At 39.7% G+C, this 17,459-nt stretch overlaps 3 protein-coding genes across 11 annotated transcripts in view; 1 reads left to right on the top strand and 2 right to left on the bottom strand.

The window, feature by feature from the left end:
- Window positions 1-17,459, top strand: part of LOC100895121 (histone H2B type 1-M) — a 35,577-nt gene that overhangs the window by 12,888 nt on the left and 5,230 nt on the right. For 3 of the 9 annotated variants that reach the window (XR_013533611.1, XR_013533614.1, XR_013533615.1), the window contains one exon: window positions 331-2,200. The gene's annotated coding sequence lies outside the window, so the exon portion shown is untranslated. Of the gene's footprint in view, window positions 1-246; window positions 2,201-8,823; window positions 13,116-15,692; window positions 15,838-17,459 lie in introns of those variants that run through there. The other 6 variants (XR_013533618.1, XR_013533613.1, XR_013533619.1 and 3 more) reach the window with 4 other exon arrangements.
- Window positions 8,048-9,799, bottom strand: LOC103792212 (histone H4). The gene has a single exon (XM_078368161.1). The coding sequence runs from the start codon at window positions 9,765-9,767 to the stop codon at window positions 9,456-9,458; it is 312 nt and encodes a 103-aa protein (XP_078224287.1). The 5' UTR covers window positions 9,768-9,799; the 3' UTR covers window positions 8,048-9,455.
- LOC100398205 (histone H3.1) lies at window positions 14,296-17,370 on the bottom strand. Its single transcript, XM_002746140.7, has one exon. It carries the CDS (start codon window positions 17,333-17,335, stop codon window positions 16,925-16,927), a length of 411 nt encoding a protein of 136 aa, XP_002746186.3. The 5' UTR covers window positions 17,336-17,370; the 3' UTR covers window positions 14,296-16,924.

Raw genomic sequence — 17,459 nt, 5'->3', positions numbered from 1 at the left:
TCCGTTATTAATCTCTTAACCTGACAAATTTATAATGCTAAACTTCCTTCTATTCTTAGAATAAACCCTATATCATATACTATTTATTTTAACAATATTGTCTCTGTAATTTCTCCTGGTTTGCATTTTTCTAATAGGAGATTTTTTTCCCTAAAAATATGAATGTTCATTAGTGACACGAAACTATAATTTTCCTTATTTTCTTTCTTTCTCCCTTTTTTCCTTTTTAAAATTTGTATTCTCCAGTTTTGCTAATAATATTATACAATTTCAAAACAAAAATGTGAGTAGTAGAGCTATTTTTCTATTGTAACAGACTCTGTAAAATAGGTATCATGCCAATGGAGGTGTCGTGTCCCTGTAGTCCCAGCTACTCAGGAGGTGAAGCAGAACGACCACTTGAACCCAGGAGTTGGAGACTGTAGGTGGCTGCCATCAAGCCTGTATATAGTCACTGCATCTCAGAAAAAACTACAGTAAAAAAATTGGAGATCATATATTCCTTAAAATTCACTAAAAGTTGAAAACTTTGGGTTTGGCAGCATTTGGGTGGAAAGACAGGAATTTTTTTTTAACAGCTTACCGTATTTTCTTAATCATAATTTGTTTACTCAGCTTGTCTATTACTTAATTTTCTTTTTTTCTCAAAAATTATTTTCTGGCCAGGTACAGTGGCTCACACTTGTATGCCCAGCACTCTGGGAGACCAAGGTGGGCGGATCACTTGAGGTCAGGAGTTCGAGACCACCCTGCCCAATATGTGAAACTCCGTCTCTACTAAAAATATAAAAATTCGCTTGGTGTAGTGGTGGGTGCCTCTAATCCCAGCTACTTGGGAGGCTGAGGCAGGAGAATCACTTGAACCCAGGAGGCAGAGGTTGCAGTGAGCCGACATGGGGCCACTGCCCTCCAGCCTGGGGGACAAAGCTAGACTACGTCTCAAAAAAAAAATTATTTTCCACTGAAGTTTTTTTTTTTTTAAAGTTGTACATAGCAAAGAAAAAAAAGTTACACATAGCATTCTCATGTCATTATATCTCCATTTGTGTAGTTATGTTTCTTAATTTCTGTAACTTCTTGCCGTACACATATATGCTCTTTTTTTGAATTGTTTTTTCAAAGAACAAAGAGCTTTAGGCTACAAGTCATCTCCGATTTGTTCATTTAATTAATTTTTGTTCTTTTAAAATTTCTCTACTTTCTACTTTGTTTTTATTTACTCTTCTGTTCCTTTTAAGCTTCTCTTGTTGAATATCTAGTTTATATAACTTATTTTTTTTTTTTCTCTTTTTCTTTTTAAAAATGTGGTTTTACTATGTTGGTCAGGCTGGTCTTGAACTCCCGACCTCAGGTGATCCGCCCGCCTTGGCCTCCAAAGTGCTTGGATTACAGACGTGAGCCACCATGCCTGGCCTTTTTGTTTCTTAATGTATGCATTTAGTATTATATGTTTTTTTCTTTTATTACCACTTCAGGTACATCCTAAAATTTTCATATTGTTATCATTAAAGTTTATTTCCTAATATTATATATTTTTCCTTCTGATTTCCAGTATAATCTGTGGTATTTAAGAGTGTGATTAATAGTTTCCTAACATATGAAGAGATTGTCTTATTTTTACTATCTCTAAAAAAGAATGAAACTTTTGTTTCTGATGCTCATTAACATATGAGAAATTATATATTGCTCTTTAATTATTTTATGATAAAAGAGCATAGTGTATATGAAGTTCATCCTTTAGTATCTATTGTGACCTTTTCTGAAACAAGGATTAATTTTTTTTGAAATTGTCCAATGTGTGTTTTGAAAAAAGGAATGAATGCTTTTTATGTCGAATGAAAGAAATCATAGATAGATCAAATTTGCTTATTGTCTTCTTCAAATCCTAGGCAACCGTTAACATTTTTCTTTGCTTGTTACATGAGTGTTTAACACTCATATTGAATATTGAAAGGTTACCCTACAATTCTACATTTGAACTTCTCCTAATTCTGCCAGTTATTTATTGACATAATAGTGGTTCTGTGCTCAAGTGCATATAAGGTTTTGAATGTTACATCTTATTTTTGGATTCTTATTTTATCATTATGGAGTCTGGCAAAATTCTATTTTGTTCAAATGTGCCTGGTTTTAATTGTCCCTTGCAACTTGATTGTTTTATTACTCTATTCTTTATTTCATTAAACTTTTGGTAAATGGTGATTTTTATAGTCTCTAATAATTTCAATATCTGAAATTTTTTGTTTGCCTGGGGATCTAGGAGGACATAGAAGGCTCTTTGCTTATAAGCCTGACTTTCCATAGTGTTTATTTTTTTTTATTTTGTGACATTTATTATGACCTTATACTTAAACATTCAAAGTTCCTGACAGTGTTTAGCATAAAATAGGTATTCAGTAAATAATTGCTTTGTACATAGATAACCTGTGTAGATGTAGAGAACTTGGATTCAGGATGCTTTCCTCCTGAAAGGGTTTGTGTTTGTCTTCATCAGGCACAAGGGGGCACTATAAGCCTGGATCAATTTAATTTCAGGTTGCCTTCATTGGAACTCCAGACTTCATTTATATTTAGGGTTAAATCTTTGAGGCAAATTTTCTTCATCTATCTCCTCAGAGTTAAAATTCCTGTAGAGACAAACAAGGTCATTTTTTCCCAGGGATGTTTACTAGTTTTTTTTTTTTTTTTTTTTTTCCTCCATGCTACCCTTTTTCACAGCTTCCTGGCTTTATGCTATGTTGGAAATAGATGCTGGAAAAGGATTCTCGATGCTGCAAAGAAAAATTAGCCCTGAGACAAATGATCTTTCAGCAAAGCAATTTTTACTTCCTGGGCTGCAGGAAGGAAGAACAAAGAATAAAGGGAATCCACAGATTCATTACTCACGCCTTTGGGGTTCTCCTTACTGTTGTGTGTGATCTCCATTGGCTGGAGCCAGACCTCACAATCTAAACTAAAACCTGATTGGTTAACAACTTAAAACTTTTCTAAACAGGTAAAAGCAGTGGAAAACTGGGACATGCCTGAGAGCATGTCCAGCACAGATATCTTGGTTAAAGTACAAGGACATAGAATGTACGACATGCCTGTAAGCATGGCATGTTAAACAGTTACATAGGGTAGGGCTTAACAAAGTTATTAGCACACTTACTCTTTAACAAAAAGGAACTAACTTTTCTACTTCCCACATGCTGTGTCTTCACTTTTGTTTAAGAACATAGACTTCTGTTTCCCAAGCATCAGACTTTAATTCCCAGAATCCTGATAATGGTATTTGCTTCCAGAGAATCAAAGATGTGCTGTCATTCTAGTTTCAGCTTCTAAATTTCATTGTTCTGGATAGGCTTATGGGAATTCCTTTTTCTGTTTGTTTTTACTTTTGTTTTCTTTGGGGTGTGTGTGTGTGTGTGTGTGTGTGTATGTTTGAGACAGAGTCTTACTCTGTCACCCAGGCTGGACTGCAGTAGCATGATGTTGACTCACTGCAACCTCCACTTCCCAGGTTCAAGTGATTCTCCCGCCTCAGCCTCCGGAGTAGCTCAGATTACAGGCGCGCACCACCACTCTGGCTAATTTTTGTATTTTTAGTAGGGATGGGGTTTCACCCTGTTGGCCAAGCCGATCTCAAACTCTTGACATCAAGTGATTCACCCGCCTTGGCTTCCCAAAGTTCTGGGATTACAGGCATAAGCCGCCATGCCCGCCAGCCCCTTGTTGCTGATTGGTGAACTGAGTAACACTTTGTTGGTTGTAGTTGCTCTAGTTCTTAGGTGTTTTGCTTCAGTAGAGTTTTCCAGAATACCTGGTTTTCCACATTGCAAATAAAAGTCCTTACAGTGTCCCTCTCTACTCCTATGAACACCTTTACTTTAACATTTTGTCTGATAATAATATTGCTAAACTTGCACTGTCTTGGTAAACATTTATTTTCCAGGGATATTTGTCCCTCATCTTCTTTTATTATTATTTTTACTATTATTATCTTTTAAAATCCACATATGATTTGTTTTCCGTCCCAAATAACAGGAGCATTCTCTAAGGCATGTTATTACATACATTCTTTGCTTTAATTAAAAAACTATTATAAAAAGATAAAATATTGTTCATGTTCACACATGCTTTTTTTTTTTTTTTAAGAAAGGCAAAAGAAAACTTATAAAACATCCACGAGATCACAATCATAAAGCAAAATACCTTGGAATGCATTCCATTTAATTTAATAACTTGCATTATTTTGGAGTTTTATTGTATGTAAACCTGAAAAAGAAAATCACTGTTCTTGGAGCTAAAGAGATTTTTTATGGGAAAAATGTCTATCAGGGAAATCTACTTATTTATAAGCACATTAGCCAATTTTGTTTTTAAACTAATGATCCTGTGGTCCAGGTAATACCTTTCAGCTCATCGTCAAATGATTACTACCTCAGAACAGTTTAGAGCCTTTGGGATTCAGAAAGTGTGGCTACACAGGGAATTTTCATGGTATCCAATATATACTGCTTTGAGTAATATATGTCAGTAATTTCTGATTATATTAAAATAAAGTCAAATGCATCTAATCTTTTACATTTTTATTTTGGTTAAACATCAGATCCAGTGAAACCTAAATAATATCTCATTGATTGCAACTGATAATATTGACATTATTATTTTTCATTTTAATTTTACCAATACAGGCAGTGTTTAATGGCTAATTGACCTTTATCTGAGCTCTGTAATCAGAAAACAGCAATGGTTAAGGAAATTCTCCCACCCCCTTTTGTTCCAAAATGGCTTACTGCAAAAACCACCCTTTATCATATATGATTTAAATAAGATTCATGGGTTCCTTCTTTTTTAACCTCTAACAATGGTAAACACAGGCTGCCATGTTATAAATATGTCTGAAAAGTTCATGTGCTGGAAGCTGAATCCCCAGTGCAAGAGTATTGAGAGGTGAGATCGTTAGGAGATGATTAAGTCCCGAGAGCTCTGCCGTCATGAAAGAATTGATGCTATTATGTCAACACTGGGTTCCTGATAAATGCCTCAGTTGGGCCCCTCAAAGGATTAATAAGTGCTTATCATCTAACTATGGGGGCTGAAAAATTTATAGCAATAGATAATAGAAAGACTCTCATCAATTAGAAAGATGAGGTAACAGTGTTAATTACATAAAAAATCCAACTTCTGTTACTTTAGGTATATAACTGAAAAAGAATAAAAATCCAGAGAAGTGGTTAAACTTACATACTGAATTGGAGAAAGTATTAAATAATGAAAACATGACAAGACAAAGGGGCTTGGCCTAAGGCAGTCAATGCTGGAAAAATAATTAAAAATGTAAGGGTTTGTTTAATAAGGTTGATTAAAACAGGTTTCTCTTGGCCTTGACTCTCCGTTTCTGGAAATGACAATGTTCCTTTACTTCTGGTATAGGGAAGACATCTTCTATAGGGAGGTTCTATCTCCTATTTTTTTTTTTTTTTTTATGAGACAGAGTTTCGCTCTTGTTACCCAGGCTGGAGTGCAATGGTGAGATCTCGGCTCACCACAACCTCTACCTCCTGGGTTCAAGCAATTATCCTGCCTCAGCCTCCTGAGTAGCTGGGATTATAGGCACGCACCACCATGCCCAGCTAATATTTTGTATTTTTAGTAGAGATGGGGTTTCACCATGTTGACCAGGATGGTCTCGATCTCTCGACCTTGTGATCCACCTGCCTCGGCCTCCAAAAGTGCTGAGATTACAGGCGTGAGCCACCGCTCCCAGCCTTGTCTGTTTTTTTCTCTTTCTCTCTGCCACTTTCCCCTTAATACAGTTTAAATTTTCTGTCTCATTCATCTTTTTCCTCTTTCTCAACTGACTAGATATACCATAGAATCAGTTTGTTTTGTTTGTTTGTCTAGCAACCTCTTTTAGTCATTGAACAACTGCTTCATTTTCCGTGCTTTTAACATGAGAAGAACAAGAAGCATTTTTCTCTTTTGGTAACAGCCCACCAAGGTAGGTGGGAATGTCTTCTAACGGACCAAATCCAAGCCAGACTCTACCTAAATCATCATTCTGGTTCCATCTCTTACAAGTCATGGGGTTCGGGAGAAGATACTGCACCTTAGGTGCTCTAATTTCCCTTTCTGTTAAATGGGTAAAAAGTAATATTCATGACATAAGGTTTTTTTTCTTTTCTTTTCTTTTCTTTTCTTAAGATGGGGTTTCACCATGTTGGTCAGGCTGTTCTTGAACTCCCCACCTCAGGTGATCAACCCACCTTGGCCTCCAAAGTGTTTGGATTACAGGCGTGAGCCACCATGCCAGGCCCTTCTTTTTTTTGGTTAGAGTTTTGGTCTTGTTGCCCAGGCTGGAGTGGAGTGCAATGGCACAAGCTCTCCTCACTGCAACCTCTGTGTTGCGGGTTCAAGACATTCTTCTGCCTCAGCCTTCCAAGTAGCTGGGATTACAGGCATGCACCACCATACCCAACTAATTTTTTATATTTAATAGATGAGTTTCACCATGTTAATCAGGTTGGTCTCAAACTCCTGAGTTCATGTGATCCACCCGCCTCAGCTGTGCAGTGTTCGCACCAAGGGCTTGAGACAGTTAGCATGACTCACCCCATCTTGGCCGCTGGACCTTTCTGCACTCCCACCTCTCGACGGCTGTCGAGCTGAGACAAAGGTTGCGGGCTGAGTCACAGAGGCATAAACAGAATACAAAGCAAAGGTCTGCGGTTTATGAGGACATTGTGCTGTCTGCTTTCATGTCCCCATCAGTCTCTGTGTAAGATATAAACTTGCTGCAATTGAGATGCCTAAGAGGGACAAGAGACCCCTGCCCATATTTTCCCTGGAGCTAAGCCTTTGTTCTACCTCCTGATGGAATACAGGATTAACAAGCCACCTTAAAGGCGCCATTGTTTGGTAGCACAGTGTATCTTTGAAAAACATAAACTGCTTTGTAAACTGCTATCACAAGCCCCCTTAAACTGCTTTGTGAGTGGTTATCACAAGCCACTGATAACTGGTTTTATGGAGTTTCTATTTCCTTTCTGTTTACCCCTTTTCTGCTGAGATAAAGTAAATGTAACAAGAGAAAAGGTATAAAAGCTATAACCCACAAGAATAAATTTGCTGCGTTTTAACCATAATTTATGCAGACCTCCAGACTTCGCTTTACTATTTTCTTTCACTTCCATGCACTCTCTCCCTCGGGTTGAAGGAGACATCTACGTTAGCAGTCTCAGGGACTCCCGCAGGTCAGTAGCCCCCCGGCAGATGTGCCGGACCCCAACAGTAAATACTAGTGAGTAAGATTGGATTGAAATAAAACCAGCAGAAGTCTAGAGAATAAATAGTTTCAGAGAAGATGTCAAGGCTGGCATTTTGGTTCACACCTGTAATCCCATCACCTTGGGAGGCCAAGGCAGGCGGATTTGAGACCTGCCTGGCCAACATGGCGAAACCACATCTCTACCAAAAATACAAAAGTTAGCCGGGCGTGGTGGTGCACTCCTGTAATCTGGAAACTACTGGGAGGCTGAGGCAGTAGAATCGCTTGAACCCAGGAAGCAGAGGCTGCAGCAAGCAGAGATTGTGACACTGCACTCTAGCCTGGGTAAGAGAGACTCCATCTCAAAAACACAAAAAGAATGTGGTGCCCAGGTCTATAATATCGTAGAATGACAACAGACAACATGAGTTTTGCATATGGCAAATGGACATTACTGAGAATATGGTTGAGGAGGGCACCCCAGGGACCATCCAGGACAGCTTCTGGATGCAGGATAATTCTTTTTCCTGGGAAAAGCACATTATGGGCTGAGCCTCAAGTAGTCACATTATGCTGTCAGCTGTCTCTTCAGCTATCACTCTTGATTGATCCAGGAATCAGCCCAGCTGAATCAAGCAAATTCATTTTCCTAGGAGTTGTAGAAAGGGGAGTAAGAGGACAGGCCTGAGTGTTCAGCAGTACTTGAAGTGTTGTCAGTGACCCAAACAGTGTTTTAGTTTGTTATCTGGAATTCGGTTTTGATACTTATGTTAAGAAAAATTTAATATACTTGCAACCCTTTAAAAAATTATTTATTTTCTAAGACATCTTGTTATAGCATAACATTTTTAAAATACATGTAAGCTTATATTTGTTGAATATATAAAACTGTCATATTATTTATCATACATTGTCTCACTCGGTTCTCACAAAAGTATAGTTTCCCACACATTACAGATTAAAGGAAGCGTGATTAGTAACTTGCCACAGACCACAAAGACAGAAAATGGCAGTGCAGTATCATCAAGTATAGAGTTTCATGGTTCAAATATCACCTTCTTTTTCTCTGGGCCTCTCTGTCATGAGAAATATGTATAATAGTATTAGCAATAATAAAAATAGCCAAAATGTAGAGTGCCACATGTTATGAACTTGTAAAAATGCTTAACATAAGCCTGGAACCTGGACTTAGAAAGAAGACAAAAATGCTTAACAAACCTTTTAACTTTCTTCACCCCAAAATCTGTAAGCTAAGTAGTAGTACTATTATGAAGAAACAGAGGCACTAAATAGGTAATTAACCAAAGATACTGTACATTTCAAGTAAGCATTCTTCTGTACCAGGTTTCCCCAAACCTCAAAATGTGTACAGCCTTTATAAGGTGATCTCCACTAAATATTTACGCTTAATGACCTCCAGTAAATACTTAGGCCTTATCAGATATATTTACCCAGATGGCCAATAAAAAAACAGCGCAAAGAGTCTCAGGACAAAATTAAGGGGCCTCTCACGTAAGAATTCCTTGGTAGGAACTGGTAACTATGTCCATTTTCTTCCCTGTTCTTCACAGCAGCATCAGCCTTTACTACTTGCCTTCTGTGGTACAGCATTTGCTACCTTGTTTCTCAGCTAGTCTTCGCTACTTTGTTTCTGATAGCCATGAAGAATGTTAACCTCAGCTTGCCGTCAGTTTTCTTACACTAATAGAGAAAACAGGCCAAGAGCGGTGGCTCACGCCTAGATACACTAACACTTTCGGAGGCCAAGGCGAGGGAACCTCTGAGCTTGAGTTCAAGACCAGCCTGGTAACGTGGTGAAAACCCGTCTCCACAAATACAAAAACTAGCTGGCATTGGTGTCGCAAGCCGGTTTAAGCAGCTACGCCAAGTGGCTGACCAACAAAAAGCCTTTGAACCCGGAAGGCTAAGACTGCAGTGTGGCGAGACCGCGCCATTGCACCCCAGCCAGGTCGACAGAGCAAGACGGTCTGAAAATAAAAAAAACAGAAAACACTTGGGCCATCCTCACTGGCCAGTAAGATATGAAACTAAGAGGAATTAAAACAATTGAACTTCTTGAAATACGAAGGTACTAAGGGTGAAAATGTATTTTTAAAGCAGTGACTACTACTCTTTCTCCTGGCTGGGTAGGTGGCCCTGAAAAGGGCCGTTGGTTTTGCGGTAGAAAACTGTCGCGCTAAACTCAGCCGCCGAAGCCATACAGAGTGCGTCCCTGGCGCTTGAGCGCGTAGACCACGTCCATGGCTGTGACCGTCTTGCGTTTGGCGTGTTCCGTGTAGGTGACAGCATCGCGGATGACATTTTCCAGGAAAACCTTCAGCACTCCGCGAGTCTCCTCATAGATAAGACCAGAAATACGCTTGACACCGCCGCGGCGAGCCAAGCGCCGGATGGCGGGCTTGGTGATTCCCTGGATGTTGTCACGCAATACTTTACGATGACGCTTGGCGCCACCCTTGCCTAGGCCCTTTCCGCCCTTACCGCGACCAGACATGGTGAGAAAGGCTGTTAAGCTCGTAACACAATAACTCTCGCAGAGCCACTCAGCAGTATTTATAATAGCAAAACGGACCTGTTTGAAAACCTCAACAGCAGGGGCGGGAACCACAGGCAGTTCCCGCCCTTCTGCACAATTCTCCCTTGCTCAGAGACTGGAGGAGACCAGGAGGGGCCTGAGGCAACAGTAGAGCCTTATTGGGATTTAATATATACTTCTAGGTATATACGTGTAAGTATTTGCGCAGTGTATTTGCAGCCATTAACTGAGTCTCCAGTTCATAAACTTTGATAAAGATGCTTGACAGTTGTCCCCCACTTTTCCCACAATATGAAATAGTACACACTGTTGTCTCTTGCAAGGTGCTTTCAAAGTATTTTAAGCAAACCTTATCTTTATTATCTGAGATTACTTTTATTTGTTTATCAATGCCTAGTTAAGCAAGTAGGGCTCTTTGGCATGCAGGCTAGATAATGCTACTGAGGGAACTAAAAGTATATGAAAGTTACACATTTAGAGATCTTTAATCATGGACAAATTGTAGCTAGCACTGTATCGATCATTCACCACATTCTCTTTTGGCAGCAAATTGGCACCACAGAATCCAGCAAAACTACTGAGACAGCCTGCTTCACATACAATGCTGTGAGGTGACCTTGGGCAAGCTATACAAGTTTCTTTTAAATGTATTTTAAAAGGTGAATTTGTATTCGGTAAGTTGAAAAGACATAATCCTGTTAAAATGCTTAGGATCACATCTAGGTTCTGAATTAACAGTCACTAAACATTAATTACGGTATATTACAAATTGTGGCTGCTCTCAATTCCTATCCTAAGGTTTACCCTTCTAAAGGGATGAGGGAGAGTATCCTCATTTGCTGAAATGTAATTTTGGGAACTCCTCAAAATAAATAATTAAAGACTTAACTCAAATTAATCCCCATAAAAAGGTCCAGGTGCTTTGGGTGGAATATTTGCCTTTTCCTTCATGACTTGTAAAGACAAGCAAGTTTATCACAGCTGTTCAATTAGTAAGTACATGGTACATCAGAACCAATTGCAGAGTAAGGTTCTAAACCTGGGATGCATAGGCAGGCTTCAGGGGATCTGGGAACGAGTTAAAAAAAAAAAGTTAATTATTTTTTTAACCATTCTCCAAAGGAAACTTAGCATTTCTCTATTTATGAAATCAGAAAACAAACAGAATAATTGGCAGAACTGGAAGAAAAGTGCTTTTATTAGTATCACATTGCCATTGCCAATATCTCAAAATGTCATGTAAAAATCTCAATCCTCCTAAACTATATTAAGTCTTTCATCTGGGTAGATTATTATTTTCTGTATTCATTTAAAAAGCACACATGGACGGTTGTGGCTTCTGCTTGTAAATCTTAGCTCTTTGAAAGGCCCAGATGTCAGGATCACTTGAGGCCAAGAGTTTGACACCGGCCTGGCCAACATGGCGAAACTCTGTCTCCACTAAAAAGACAAAAATTTGTCAGGCATGGTGGTGCAGGCCTGTAATAGCAGCTACTCAGGTGGCTAATTGCTTGAACCTGGGAAGCAGAGGCTGCATTGACCTAAGATAGCACAAATACATTTGAGCCTGGCTAACAGAGTGAGACTCTGTCTCAAAATCAATAAGCAAATAAAATTAAAAATTTAAAAGCACATGTTATTATTTTAACAATTCAGATTTTTTAATAATTTGATAATGGCATATTAATTTAATTGTTTAACTTTATAATTCTATATATTATCTAATGCATTTAAAACTACTATTCTGAGCGGAGTGCAGTGGTTCACTCCTGTAATCCCAGCACTTAGAGTCACAGGTGGGTGGATCACCTGAGGTCAGGAGTTTGAGACCAGCTTGGCCCAGGTCAAGGGTCAGATAACCTTTACATAGGATTAAATATATTTCTGGAATTGATTTAGAAGTCTCACAAGATATACAGGAGGTTGTCATGAGATATAGCCCCTGTCTCTTGAGAAAACAAAATAAGTTATTGCTCTTTCCTCTGTTATGCTGTGTGTGTGAGTTGGTCATAATTTTGTACTTACTTTGGAAACATTTACATGTATGTAAATCTTTTAGTATTTGTTCAATAATACACTGTGTTTTATTTATGCATTTATTTAGAGAATGAGTCTCACTCTAACGTCCAGCCTGGAGTGCCGTGGCGTTCTCTCTGCTGGCTGCAACCTCCTATTTCCAGATTCAAACAATTCTCCTGCCTCAGCCTCCCAAGTAGCTGGGATTACAATGGCCTGCTGCCATGCCCGGCTAATTTCTGTATTTTTTTGTAGAGATTGAGTTTTACCATGTTGGCCAAGCTGGACTCAAACTCCTGACCTTAAGTGATCTGCGTACCTCAACTTCCTAGAGTTCTAAGATTACAGGCATGAGCCACCATACCTTACCCTTTTTTCTCTATTTTATATTGATATGGAAAGGTCATTTTGCTGCTAGAATTGTTTTATTTCTACAACACATGTAAAGAACAAAATTCCCATAGTGATTTCATTTCTTTGTTTTATCCTAATTAGGAATATGGTGGCTAAATATGAATTCTCTGTCTAGATCAAAATTAGTATTAAAATTCTTCTTAGGAGAGGCATAGTATGTATGGGCCACTTAGAGCTAAACGGTGAAAACTTGAACAAGTTACCTATTTCGTAATTGCTCTGCATCTTCAGTGGTGTATAAGGCCTCACCCAGTCATTCAATTTAAATTGAAAAACCATGTCAACAGTATTGCATAGGACATACTGCTGCAGAAAACAAGCATTTGGGCAGTGGCCCTAAAGGCAAAATAAAGAAATGGAAGGTAAAGGACACTTGAGTTCTGTTGTGCTTCCACACAACTCCATGTATGTATTTCTGCAAGTTGGTTTTACATAAATATTTGTATCCCATACCTACAATACCAACCTATGCTTTCTAGTTATTTGTAAACTATTAGGAAGATTTGAAAGTGGACAAGTATACAGATAATATAAAACATATTATCATGGACTTAGAAGAAATCTATGTGGGGCCGGGCGTGGTGGCTCACCCCTGTAATCACAGCACATTGGGAGGCCGAGGCAGGCAGATCACAAATTAAGGAGTTCAAGACCAACCTTGCCAAGATGTTAAAACCCCATCTGTAGTCTGTACTAAATATAACAAAAATTAGCTGGGTGTGGTAGCGCTTGCCTGTAATCGCAGCTACTTGATAGGCTGAGGCAGAAGAATCCCTTGAACCTGGAAGGCGGATGTTGCAGTGAGCAGAGATCGCTCCACTGCACTCCAGCCTGGGCAATAGAGTGAGATCACATCTCAAAAAAAAAAAAAGAAAAGGAAATTGATGTAGGAAGTCAAAACAGGGAGAGATCTCATCCAGTTTGAGATATGGGTAATGAAAAACAGAAACATTTCAAAGCATGTCATTAGATTAGTTTTAAGTTTAAAACAGGGTTGGGGAGGGAGAAAAAGGAATAATAAAAAATGAAAAAAAGATACCCTGAAAGGTAATATAATTAGACCAAGATCACGTGTCTCCTAAGGGCAAAACATGACTCAAATAAACATCATAATGTTTGCAATTCCGTGCTTCTACTAAACCACACTGCCGTGTCATTGATTTAAAGACCATATTGAAGAGTTTGATTGCCGTACTAAGGTTATAAATTCTAAAGCTGTATGAATCCAGCTTTTTCTTCATGGCTTATAAGGATAGAGAAAAAGTTTTTAAGTGGAAAAAAAAAAAAGCAAAACATAAAGCTACAAGGTGATGGGGTATGTAAATTTGAAGCTCATATGAATAATATTTCACCCAGAGCAATGAAGAGGATGAATGACAGCACAGAGAGATGAGAGAAGAAAACGGCCCATAAGAAGGCGATAAAAATAGCCAGTCCGAAGAAGAAATAGAAGAGTAAGAATTACAACCATGAAAAGGAAAATAAAGAAGGAAAGATGGATTTAGGAAGAATCAGTAACAGATCGGATGTGGCAACAAAAGAAAGCAAATAATTGATGTGTTGGTTAACAAAAGAATAGTGTTATGAATACAATGTATAGGGATGTCACTTGAGAGGTTGCTTCCTTTATGTGGTTGGATATGTTCAGAGTGTGATACAGGTGAACGATCAAACCAATATTCTGCAATCTTAGACAGAAGCTACTTATATGAGGATGGTTCTACTGAGAGTCTGGTACAGAAGATGAACAAGCAGATATCCAGCAATCATTCTGAAATGCAAGTTTGATACTTAAGTAAAAGGGCAGGCCTGAAAAGGAGAGACTTCAGTTAGTTGCATGAAACTAACTCAAGAATCCATGAAGGCAAATAGGATAGTACCTTAGAAAATTCCTGCAGTTGGAAGGCTGGAAGTCACTTCTTCCTTTGTTGGTGCTCAGGAAAATCAAATATGGTGCCTCAAAGTCATTTTAAGATTAGAAATACATGGGCTCCAGAAAAAGTGAATGCACAAAATGTGATTCATATTTAGCTCATTTCTCACCTCATCACAACCATTTGAACTGATTTTAATTTTTATTGACATTTATTAAGTTGTTCATGTCCTAGTTGAATTTCCTACATTAAGTCATTTGTTAATTTTGATGGGATTAAAAAAGTGTGAAACCCTCAACTTTTGTGCTTTGCTCAATGTGTTCCCAGCATTTTTCTCCTTCACAGTCTTAGTAAGACATAGAATTGTACATGCTCCCCAGATCAACAGATGTTCAAGGCACTGAGGACTGAAGAAAAATCAGTAAAATCGCTTTTTGCCATCATTCCATTTTTTTTTCATATGGAACGTGAGGTGTACTTCTTTCACTTTAAGCCTGTTTAAACAAGAAATATAGTACTGAATATAAGACATGGTTGTTTTTAAAATATCTCTCTATTGACAATTTCATATGTGTGGTGTTTGTGTGTATATATTTCTTGATCCTGGTACTGGAATATTTTGCAAAAGTCTATCTTCCTGTCCTTAAGCATGACAGACCCCTGAAAACAAAATCCTATGAACATTTCAGTCACTAATTTCCCCCAGTAATTTTTTTTTTTAAATCTGCTTTTACTCATAAACGAGTCCAGTTCTCTCTTTTATGCCCTTTCTTGGATCTCTCCTGAGTGCACTATGCCAGCAGTCCCAGCGCCAGGAGAATCACTGATCATTGTAATTCCCATCTTCCCAGGGAATCGTTGAACATTCACGTGAACACTCCCAAATTAAGTAAACCTCCAAATAGTCATAAGAAGCCATCATAAAACATTTCAGCCCCAACTAATTTTATCAGAAAGAGCTGTTGTTCTAAATATCCTTATTCCTGTTGTTGTACAAAAATTAAAAAAACAAAAAACCCAGTTACTTCCTTTCTCATAAAAAATATATTTTCTGGTTAAATCTCAATGAAAATCGAGCAGTTGTTTCATGTATGAAAAGTCAAAAATGTGTAGGCTGTTACCAGACAGCAAGCAATTGGAGACACAAATGGAAGAATTTATATGTTAAAATCAATAAGTTGTCTCTCTGTAACTGTGAATTTCTGAAAGTCAGAGCTTTCGACAAAGGCTGAGGCTGCCTTAATAAAAACTAGAGAAAGAAAAACGTAAAGATCATAAACCCTTAGCCGTCCAGGTTCATTGTAGAATAGAATTGGTGTAATTCCTCCTGAGGAAATTTAAACTATTTTGCTTTTCTGAATTCCAGAAAACTCAGTTCAGAGACAGGGTTGAGACTACGTTGCTGCCAAGCTGAAAGACTGAGCTGGGAACCAATCAGCGCCCAGCGTGTCTGTGTGTGACTTACACGTAATCAGTGACACACTTACAGCCTGATTTTTTTTTTTTTTAACTGTTAGATATCCAAACCTACAATCATGCCTGAAACTGTATATGCCGTGATTTCTGGTCTATCTCCCAGGTCAAAGACTGAAGTAAAGAAAAAGGTTTGCAAGTCCGAAGGTGCAGTGAAGCGCAAGACGTCCAGGGCATCGGTGTCTGAGCCCATCACTATTGACTTAGCTGTCTCCAAGAAGCGCAGAGTCCTGTCTGTGGCCTCACTCAAGGTATTGGCTGCTATGATGTGAAGAGTGGCCGCATTAAACCGGGTCTTGCCAGGCGCGGTGGCCTACGCCTGTAATCCCAGCATTTTGGGAGGCCAAGGCGGGAGGATTCACTTAAGCTGAGGAATTGTTTTTAGTAGTGTTTTTTGTTTTCCGTTTTCTTGGAGTCTAGCTCTGCTGCCCAGGTTAGAGTGCGGTGGCACGATCTCAGTTCACTGCAACCTCTGCCTCCCGGGTTCAAGCCCTTCTCCTGCCTTAGCATTTCGAGCAGCTGGGACTACAGGTGCGTGACACCACACCCGGCTAATTTTTGTATTCTTAGAAGAGACGAAGTTTCGTTGAATTGGGCACGCCGGCCTCGAACTCTTGACCTTATGTGATCCACCCGCCTCCGCATCCCAAAGTGCTGGAATTATAGGCGTGAGCCACCGCGCCCGGACAAGCTGACTAGTTGAGACCCGCGTGCATAACAGTGAGCAACCGCATCCCTAAAATTAAATAAAATTTAAAATTATTTGAATAAAGGTGGGCCTTGAAAACGAAGGAGGGTAGCTTCGTGCTAAGGAGAGCAGCCTCTCGGGTTCATTCCAGCTAAACAAGGAGGTCTATGAGAAAAGTAAAACCAAAGCAAAAAGAGCAGCTGCAGCCATCCCAATACAGCTGTCCTGGCAGCCGAGAGGCCCGAGAAAGCGTGGGGCACCCTTGACGCAGACTGTTAAGCAGACCGCAAAGGCTTTTACGGGTAGAGGCTGCTGGAGAAAAAGGTTTAAGTTGATTGAAGATTGCCAAGAATCTTACTAAATCCAGGGTTCCCTAGCATGAGACATCCGGGCCTCGCAAAGCAGCCACCCAAAACAGAGTAATTAAAACTAGAGTAGCTTAAAGGCTATTTTAAGAGCTGCCGAATTATTACAGAACATTTTACGACAATTCCGTGATGGGAGGGGAAACGGATAGAATGCCTATTTATGCGGACTTAACAGAGGTTCCAGTTTACGGACAGCAGCAGTACACAACATCTTTTATAGAAAAGGTTGTTGGCTCTGAAAAGAGCCTTTGGGTTTTCGTTAGCACATATTCACAAGACAATTTATGCTCTCTCCCCACGAATGCGGCGAGCGAGCTGGATGTCCTTGGGCATGATAGTCACCCGCTTGGCGTGGATGGCGCACAGGTTGGTGTCCTCAAAGAGCCCCACCAGGTAGGCCTCGCAGGCCTCCTGCAGCGCCATCACCGCCGAGCTCTGGAAACGCAGGTCGGTCTTGAAATCCTGCGCGATCTCACGGACCAGACGCTGGAATGGCAGCTTGCGAATCAGTAGCTCGGTCGACTTCTGGTAGCGGCGGATCTCGCGGAGAGCGACCGTGCCGGGGCGGTAGCGGTGCGGCTTCTTCACGCCGCCGGTGGCCGGAGCGCTCTTGCGAGCAGCCTTGGTGGCCAGCTGCTTGCGCGGCGCCTTCCCACCGGTGGACTTGCGAGCTGTCTGCTTGGTACGAGCCATTGCGAACTTCTGAACCCGCCTAAATGACGAAAAACGAAAGCTTATCCTTTTCTACCCGTATATATAAAGACAGTCCTGTTCTGATTGGACAATTTGGACAAGGCAGTCTTTCCCCTTAGGCTCG

Source organism: Callithrix jacchus, chromosome 4 (assembly GCF_049354715.1).
Source record: "Callithrix jacchus isolate 240 chromosome 4, calJac240_pri, whole genome shotgun sequence".
Lineage (NCBI taxonomy): Eukaryota > Metazoa > Chordata > Mammalia > Primates > Cebidae > Callithrix > Callithrix jacchus.
Note: the sequence above shows the minus strand (reverse complement) of the source record. Positions and strands in the feature narration are given on the sequence as shown.